The sequence below is a fragment of the Lonchura striata genome, chromosome 35, assembly GCF_050655825.1.
Source record: "Lonchura striata isolate lonStrDom1 chromosome 35, ASM5065582v1, whole genome shotgun sequence".
Lineage (NCBI taxonomy): Eukaryota > Metazoa > Chordata > Aves > Passeriformes > Estrildidae > Lonchura > Lonchura striata.
This window is the reverse complement of record NC_140737.1, coordinates 4,597,140-4,606,211: the sequence shown is the minus strand read 5'-3', so window position 1 is coordinate 4,606,211 and position 9,072 is coordinate 4,597,140. Positions and strand designations below refer to the sequence as shown.

The window sequence follows — 9,072 nt, the reverse complement described above, 5'->3', positions numbered from 1 at the left end:
TCATCCCTAAGCAAGACACCTGAGAAGGGGGAACCCCTGGAGACATTGGACCCCCATCATCCCAAGGAAAGGAAACCTCTGGAACCCCAAAAGTGGAGAGATCAGAGATAGGGAACTCCTGGGAGAGTTGTTTTGGGCTGAACCTTGATATTGTGGAGATTTTCATGGACACAAGAGTCCTGCTGAGTTCTAGGAATGGACTTGGGCAGGAGGAGCCTCTACTCCAAGGCGCTCCCACCTTGGTTTTCCCCAAACCAGGATTTTTCATTCCCAGGGTGTGTCTGGATGGAGGAGGAGGAAAAGCCCCGGAGATGCTGCAGGAGGAGGAGCTGCAAACCCAGCCCAGGGAGCTGCGGGGAGGAAAGAGCCCCCCTGAGCCAGGAAGGCGGGCGGAGATCCAGGCAGAGCTCGGAGCTGGTGCAGAAGCCTCATGGCAGGGAGAAGCCCCACAAGTGCTTGGAATGTGGGAAGGGTTTCAGCCACAGCTGCACCCTGACCCAGCACGACAGGATCCACACTGGGGAACGGCCCTATGAGTGCTTGGAATGTCAGAAGAGCTTCAGGTGGAATTCAGAGATCATCACTCACCAGCACTTCCACACCAGGGAGGCCCTGCGGGTGTCCTGAGTGGGGGCAGAGCTTCGTGCGCTGCTCCAGCTCCATCCCCATGGGAGGATCCGGGCTGGATGATCCCCAGTTGTTGCAGCCTGAGCTGCTACAAGGAGAGTCCAGGGTAAAGAAGCAGAAAAGCCCTTTGCATGGTATCCACGGATGTTTGATTCAGCCACGCCGTGAGATGTTCAGGGTTTTCCCCAGCACACCCATCCCCCTGCTCCAACTCTCAGCTCTCCCTGTCCCGAGGAGTCGGGGTGGGGGTGACCCTGGTCCCTGGGCAGTACAAAGATGAGGCCCAGTCAGGGAACAGGGAGGGAGTGGCCCAGGGACACAGGAACAGACACAGGAACAGGGAAAGGAGCAAACGGAGTCCAACAGCCCCTTGAGGGAAGCCTCCCACGTCTCCCCAAATCAGGGAAATGCCCCCCAGGGTCCCCACAATTCCCCTTTTTATATTATTAAGAAAGCTTCTCTGGAGGATCAACTGAATCAACACAAAATGACAAAAACAATCAAAAGCGCTCATACGACAATTTTCAAAATGCAAACAATTCTGAGTCTCTAATGTCCAAATAGATTTTCTTAGAGCTGGCAGGAGGGATGTGGGGTTTTCTTAGTCCAGTTTATCAGGAGATGGAGTCAGGAGCCTTCAGTAGGGACTGGTTCTCTGGCCCCTGTGGCAGTGCTGCTGGCTGTGACAGACTCTGTACGAGGTAATGTAGGTGGTGGTGTGCCTGTTGGAAACTCCAAATAGAAATCATTACCTTTTAAGAAAAAGATAGTTACTTTAGGAAAATCTTCCTTTCTTTCCCCCCAATTACACTCCCTCGGGTATTATGAAGGAACTCTGGGGAAAGGGACTAGTGTAGGGAGGCCATGGAAAGGGGGAAAAGGAGGTAGGAATTTGTGGGAACATAAAAAAGGGGTAATAGGACAACGGAAAGGAAAAGGGGAAAGTGGGAGGGGGGCAGGGAGGCCACAGGAATTGGGGAAGGGTATTAGAAGAAGTGAGATTTATCGGACTGGAAAGTTGTTTTGATATGGAGGTGGAGTCTTGGATGGAGGATGGCTTATTGGTCTTCTGTGCTCTTTCAGCTTTTGGGCTGTTGCTGGGATTTGGTTGTTGGTTTTGGGTTTTATTTCCTCAATAGGAGTGTGGAGGACTTCCATGACATGGGTAATATTTTGCAGGTTTGCAGTTTGGTGCATGTTTGCCACCTTGCACTGGAACTCCACCAGGTCCTGTCACATCGGCTGCTTGGGGGCCTTTTCTTCCTTGTATTATATTAAATTCCACAATTTCTCCATCTCCTAGACTGTGGAGTTATTTCCTGGGGTTATTCTTTTTTATAGCAGTCTGATGAACAAGCACATCTTGTTTGTTATCATTCTGGGTTATGAAACCGTATCTGTTTTTGACATTGAACCATTTCCTGTCCCCAGAACGTTCAAGGCAAGGACTTTTTTACCTTGGCCAGCGGGTTTGCGTGTGTGTTGGTGATGCTGGACGTGGCGCCGGTGCTGGGGCGCTGCCGTGCGGGGCTCGTCCCGCTCCCGGCGCTGGCGGCCGCGCCGAGGCTCGGCCCCTTCTCCTTCCCGGGCTCTGTCCCGGCCGGTGCCCGCGGACGCTGCGGGCGCAGGAGCTCCGGAGCAGCAGCAGGGCGGGGGCGGCAGTTTCGCCCCAGGACTGCGGTTCTGAGCCGCCCCCGGCGGGGCTGCCCGCCCGCCGGCCTCGCCCGCCCGCCCTCGGCCCCGGGGCCGCGGCTGCCGCTCGTTGTCTCCGTGCGGGACCGCGCCGCGCTCCCCGCCCGTTTCCCGGACGCTGCGAGGGCTGATCATTTCTAGGTGTTCTGGAGAGGGCAGCGAGGTGAGTTAAAGTGCACAGGAGGCCAGTGAGGGCAGTTTGCTTGGAAATGGCCGAACTGGCCACAGTTCAAGCACCTCTCGTTGTTAATGGGCACCACTGCCTCCCCCACCCCTTTGCTCACGGCCAGGGCTAAAGCAGTTTCTGAAGAAGAAGCCTTAGTGCAGGTGTCGACCATCTGTGGGATGGGTGGCTCTGGATCTTGGGGAAGAGCTCCGAGAAGCTTTTTGGTTTCCGGGTTGGCGTTAGACATTGCCATTTTTCCCAGGAGTTCATCCCTGGCCTCTACATTATCAATTTGGCGATCGATGGCCTCTGGGAGGTGGTCAACAAACTTAACAAATGTCTCTTCAACCCCATGATGGATTGAAGAAAAGTTTTGGACAAGGGTGGTTCCATCAGGGATTTTTAAAAGAGCAGTCTTTGCAGCAGATTTGATGTCATCTAAGACATTGTTGGGCAGCATGACCTGATCCTCTGGTCTGCTAAATTCCCCCTCTCCTGCCAAAGCCTCAAGGCCTTCCTGGCCTTCGCCTAAAACTTCACTCAAGTCATACTTGGATAGGATTGGCTTTAAAAGTTTTTTCCACTGCAATAGTGCAGTGGTAATGTAATGGAAGGCATGGGGAATTAAGGTATGTCCTGCGAAAGTTTAGTCCAATACATTTTTAAAATATGGAGAATTGCGGCCGTAGTCTCTGGCCACTTTTCTCAACTCCTTCCCCTCAGTGTGAGGAATCCGCTCCCATCGCGGCTCCTTTCCCCGTTTAATGATGACAGGCGCCGCAAGGCAATCGAGATCTCTCACCAAGTCCAGGTCCCCATCCCGCAGGGCTCCTCCCTGATCCGTGTCCAGCCTCCTCCCGGCCTGTTGTTATTGCCGGGGTGCCGCCGTCCTCATCCTCTTCGGAAGGTGGGTCGGGGCGGGCTGGAGCGCGCAGCCTCCGGCGGAGCGGTGGGGCCCGGTGACTCGGGGCCTGCAGGCCAGCATGGCAGGCTTCCAGCCAGGCCCGCGTTCGGTTCCGCGGCGTGGGAACCGGGATGGGCTGGAGAAGGAGGGAACCACCCTCAAGGGCCCACTCGGGGATGTGGGCAGGGGACAGAAGGGGCTGGTCCTGATGGTGACACCATCGACGCAGCTGCGAGCGCAGGGGAGGGACCCGAGGCGGGGCTGTACAACTGACATTCCTGGAGCTGGGGACCAAACTGGGGACAGGGCAGTCGGGGACAAGGGAGCGGGGAAGGCTCGGGCTGGAGTGGCCAGGGCCAGCCCGAGAGAGGGACTGAGTGGGGCAGGAGGCAGCAGGGAGTAGGTGACAGCCCTGTGCTCATGGGCAGGGTCTGGCTCCCATCCCACCCTTAGGGGAAGCAGGGTTAGGATCAGGGAGGGAGGAACACGGGGAACAAAAACCAGGGACCCCACTTTCTCACTTAGGCTTTACTAATTTAAAAATCAAATTGAAAATAGGATTAAACTTGCCCACTTTATAATTCCCCCCCACTTGTATATCATAAATGCATCACCCAGCTTTCCCCCAGAACGAAACTGACAAAACATCTTCCTGGGAAGCCTCAGGAAAGTGCTCAAACAAAAACCGAACAAAAGTTTTAAGATCCCTCTTTTTAAATGAAACATTCCCTAGTACTAAGGTTGCTTTAATCTGAATATAAATCTCTCGTTGAGCTGGGGATAAATGATTGTCCATGTTCCCCAAACAACCCAAAATTCCCCACCACGAGGCAAAAGGATTAACTTAAGATAAATGTGTTTGTGTGTGGTGCTCTCCCCTGGGCACCTGGCAGCCCACGCTGCGAGTACTCACCAATGCGAGGGACACAAAGGAAAAGCGAAACCTCGAGGGGGCTGGTGGGCTCCTGCCGGTCCTTTGGATTCTGAAAGCTTCCCTTCCAAAGCGGCAGCCTTCCCTCAGAATTCCAAAGGGGTGCCGACAGGCCAGGAGAAACAGTTCTCACAAAGCGAAGGAAGAAGCTCCTCCTGGAGCTGGTCCCAAACAGCGCTTGAATTCCCAAAGATCCCGGATCCGATGACCTTCAGGAGACGCTCTCCGGGACTGGACAACTGCCCAAGGTCCCTGTTCTGGGAGCCATTTGTTCCAGCCTGAACAGCTACAAGGAGAGTGCCGGGTAAAGAAGCAGAAAAGGCCTTTGCATGGTATCCACAGATACCACGGGACAGATACTCCAGGGACAGCAGCCAGGTACTGCAACAGCGATCCGCACGTTATGGAGCAAAGAAGGACTGCGGTGGACTGGCTCTGCCGGTACAACCACGAGTATCTCAGCCCGTTCCTCACGGAGCGCCGAGGTGAGCGTGGGGCAGAGCGTGTCCCCTCGAGCCCTGCTCTGGCAATGACCCTGAGGGCCCTCAAAACCTCCCTGGGAATCGCCCCAGAGCCCTCAGCCCTCCTTGTGCCCATCCCCGAGACCTTCTGTCCCTGCAACTGACCCCGTGGCTCTCCCAGTCCATCCCAGTCTCTCCCAGTGCCTCCCGGCTCTCCATCTCAGCCTGGCGTGGCGCTGCCGCCTCTCAGCCAATCAGAGCGCGAGTCTCTGATGACTCATCAGTTGCCAGGCAGATCCGCAGCGCCGCGTGCCCCGCACTGGACTCGGCCTCCCAGTGCCGCGCGCTTCATTCCCAGTTCCTCCCAGTGCCGCCCCAGTCCCTCCCACTCCTTCCCAGCCCATTCCCAGTTCCTCCCAGTGCCGCCCCAGTCCCTCCCACTCCTTCCCAGCCCATTCCCAGTTCCTCCCAGTGCCGCCCCAGTCCCTCCCACTCCTTCCCAGCCCATTCCCAGTTCCTCCCAGTGCCGCCCCAGTCCCTCCCACTCCTTCCCAGCCCATTCCCAGTTCCTCCCAGTGCCGCCCCAGTCCCTCCCACTCCTTCCCAGCCCATTCCCAGTTCCTCCCCAGTTCACTCCGAGATCTCCACCCTCTCCGAGTGCCCCCCATCCTCTCCCCTCTCTCTGAGTATCATCCCAGTCTTTCCCAGTTCATTCCCAGTCCCTCTCAGTCCATTCCCAGTCTGCCCCAAGGCCACACCACCCCTCCCACCTCTCTCCCAGTTCCCCCCAGCTGATCCCAGTGTGTCCCCGCTCTCTCCCAGTGCCCCCCACCGTGTCCATCTCGCTGGTGCCCTCGAGCTCCCGGCCCAGCCCCAGTCACCTGCTCTGCTCCTTGGTGGATTTCTACCCTGCTCCCATTCAGCTGAGGTGGTTCCAGGGCCAGCAGGAGCTCTCTGTGGTGGCCACCGACATGGTCCCGAATGGGGACTGAACCCACCAGCTCCTGGTGCTGCTGGAAACCCCAACCTGGGCCAGGGTCACCTCCACCTGCCAGGTGGAGCACGTCAGCCTGGAGCACCCCCTGATCCAGCACTGGGATACAGGTGAGGAATTGGGGGCACTAGGAGAGCCACTGGGATGTGCTGGAATCACCTGGGAGGGAGTTGGAGAGAGCCTGGTTTCAACTGGGAGAGGAGGTTGTGGGTTTGGAAGGGCTAAGAAGGGGTTTGGAGAATACTGGGGAGGGTGGGATGGGGTTCTGGGGGTCCTGGTGGACACTGGGAGGGAGTTTGGGTGTGCTGGGTGTGACTGGGAGGGATGAGAGTGAGCCTGGAAGAGTTGGATGGAGACTGGGGATGGAAAAGCAGAGGTTGGGACAAGGTTAGTTGTGCTGGGAAGAGACTGGGAGGAGTCTGGATGACCCCTGGTGGGGCTGGGAAGGGACTGACAGTTTGGGGGTCCTGGAGCAGTGGGGGGCAACTGGAAGGAGGCTGTGAGATACTGAGAGGGACAGGAGGAGCTTTGGTGGGTCCTGGGGATGTCAGGAAGGGATCAAGAGGGAGGTTTCAGGGATCCTGAGTAGGTTGGGAGCGACCAGGAGGGTGCTTGAAGAGGCTTGGGTGCCTGTGAGAGTTTCTGGGGGGTCCTGACCCCTGCGGACCACCCAGAGATGCTGCTGGATGCTGCCACAGCAAGATGCTGACGAACTGGGGATTCTGTGTTGGGCTTCATCTTCCTGGCACTGGGGATCGGGTTCTACCTGCACAAGAATAGGGGGGTTCCGGGGGTTGTGTCCCCCCTCCCCCAGAATGTGAATGCTTCCCCGGGGTCCCCAGCCTGGTGTCACCCCCTTTTTTCTGCCCACAGAGCTCCTGAGCCGCTGGCGGTGAGAGCCCCTCGCCGTGACCCCGGGCCCGGCCGGCACCCCCTGCTCCATCCCCACGCTGATTTTGGGGGGACCTGTGTCTCCAGACCTGCTGTCACTGTGCCCCTGCCCCCTGCTCCCAGTGTTCCCAGTAAAGCTTCCCAGTTAAACCCAGCCCAGTTCATGGGGGCACTAGGGAGGGACTTGGGGGGACCCCACGGCGGGGCCGGCACTGGGCAGGGAGGGCGGGTCCAGGTGGGGAACACTGCCTGCTGCGGGTCTGCCCGGCAACTGGTGAGTCATCAGCGCCGCTCGCTCTCATTGGCTGACTCTTCTCCACCGCGTTCTCTCATTGGCTGAGGAGAGGCCCGGCAGTGCAGAGAAGGAACGGGAGAGATCCCGCCCCGAGCACCGGCACGGGAACAACAGACCCGGCCTGGGCACAGGGAGGGAATTTATTACCAACCAAACCACGGCAGCACCAGGAGAAGGGAAAGAAATCCCTCCAGCACCTTCCCCCAGCCAACGGGGATCACCCACAACAGGGTTATCCACCATGGAGAGACGGGGACATCCGAGTTTAGAACAAAGCCAATTTTATTAAGTGTACCAAGTGTTTATACAGGGATTTACTTGTATGGTGCTTATACATGGCTCTGTTTTTGGTAACAATTTCCCATTGGATACACATTCTTTGTGACATCAGGTCACCTGGGAACATTTATCTTATCACAAAGTCTCACACCATGTTGCTTGGTCAGTCTTCTTGCCCAGGGAGACTGAAACTGTGTCTGTGTCTCCCACAGTTTCTGCTCAGTCAGGCCTCAGATATCGGGCCCCTTTATCAGCTCCATTGCTTTACTCTCTGTTTTATTCCCCATACGGGGACACCAGGGCTCTGCCCAATGGGGGTCACTGGGGATCATCCAGCCCGGATCCTCCCATGAGGGATGGAGCTGCAGCAGCACACCAAACTCTTCCCTCACTCTCTTCCCTCACTCCAAGCTCTTCCCTCACGTGGGGCACTCACAGGGCTTCCCTTAGTGGTGCCTCCGTTGGTGCTGGGTCAAGGTTGAGCTCTGTGAGAAGCCCTTCCCACACTTCCCACACTCGTAGGGCCTCTCCCCGGTGTGGATGCGCTGGTGCACGGTGAGGTTGGAGTTTTGCTTGAAACCCTTCCCGCAGTCGGAGCAGTGGAAGGGCCTCTCCTCTGTGTGAATCCGCTCATGTACAAGGAGATGGGATCTGGTCTGAAACCTCTTCCCACACTCCCCACACTCGTAGGGCCTCTCCCCAGTGTGGATCCTCTGGTGCACGATCAGGTTGGATCTCCAGCTGAAACCCTTCCCACATTCCAAGCACTTGTGGGGCTTCTCCCTGCCATGAGGCTTCTCCACCAGCTCCGAGCTCCGCCTGGATCTCCGCCCGCCTTCCTGGCTCAGGGAGGCTCTTTCCTCCCCGCAGCTCCCTGGGCTGGGTTTGCAGCTCCTCCTCCTGCAGCATCTCCGGGGCTTTTCCTCCTCCTCCATTCAGCCACACCCTGGGTATGACAAATCCTGGTTTGGGGAAAAAACAAGAGGAGAGCTCCTTGGACTGGAGGTTCCACCTTGCCCAAGTTCATCTCAGGAAATCATTGGGAATCTTGTGTCTGTAAGAACCTCCAAAACACCAAGATTCAGCCCAAAAATACCGCAAACTTCCAAGACACAAATCAAAAACTCCCTAAACATCACAACTCAGGAAAATACTCCTCCAGGATATAAATATTCAGCTGCCACATAAAACCAAAGCACAAACATTTATCCCAAGCAAGCTCAGAAACACCAAGATTCACCCCATGAAAATCGTGGATCCACTTCCACAGTCACCTGCTGCATGTGGAGGGAGCAGCATTCCTGGGCTGGGGGGAGGCTGCAGACACAGGGAGGGGTGGAACCTTCTGCTGCTTCCTCTTTCTGCTCCTCCTCCTCCTCCTGTGTCTCTGCTCTTCCACACACTCCTCTTGCTCCTGCTATTCCTCCTTCTCCTGCACAATCCCACCCTCTCCTGCCACCTGCATCTTTTGACCATTCTGTTTCTCAAGCCTCCTTCTCCTTCCCTTCTCCTCCTGCCCCCAGGCCCAGCACCCACTGCCGGCTCCCTCTTGCCCCCACACCCACAGCATCCCAGCGCAGGGGCAGGGATGGAGCTGGGGCAGGTCGGGCTGGGGCAGCGCTGGGCTCTCGGCCGCTCCCGCCCGCACTCGGTCCCCACTGCAGCCGCTCCCGCCAGGACAGCGCGGGGGGGCCCGGCCTTGGCGCTGCCCCACTCCCACCTCCCCAAATTCCCCTCGCGGGGCCATGGGGCCGAGGGGGGGCGCAGGTGGGTCCAGGTGGGGAACGCGGGGAGCTGCGAGTCTGCCTGGCAACTGGTGAGTCATCAGCGCC

The 9,072-nt window shown here is 57.4% G+C and overlaps 1 protein-coding gene and 1 pseudogene across 1 annotated transcript in view; one reads left to right on the top strand and one right to left on the bottom strand.

Annotated features, from left to right (window-relative positions):
* LOC146764291 (uncharacterized) overlaps positions 1 to 9,072 on the bottom strand; it is a 140,480-nt gene that overhangs the window by 26,690 nt on the left and 104,718 nt on the right. Inside the window, 1 exon segment of the mRNA XM_085564994.1 lies at positions 7,673 to 8,016. Coding sequence (XP_085421120.1) covers positions 7,673 to 8,016 — 344 coding nt within the window.
* On the top strand, positions 3,469 to 6,801 carry LOC144247922 (class II histocompatibility antigen, B-L beta chain-like; annotated as a pseudogene).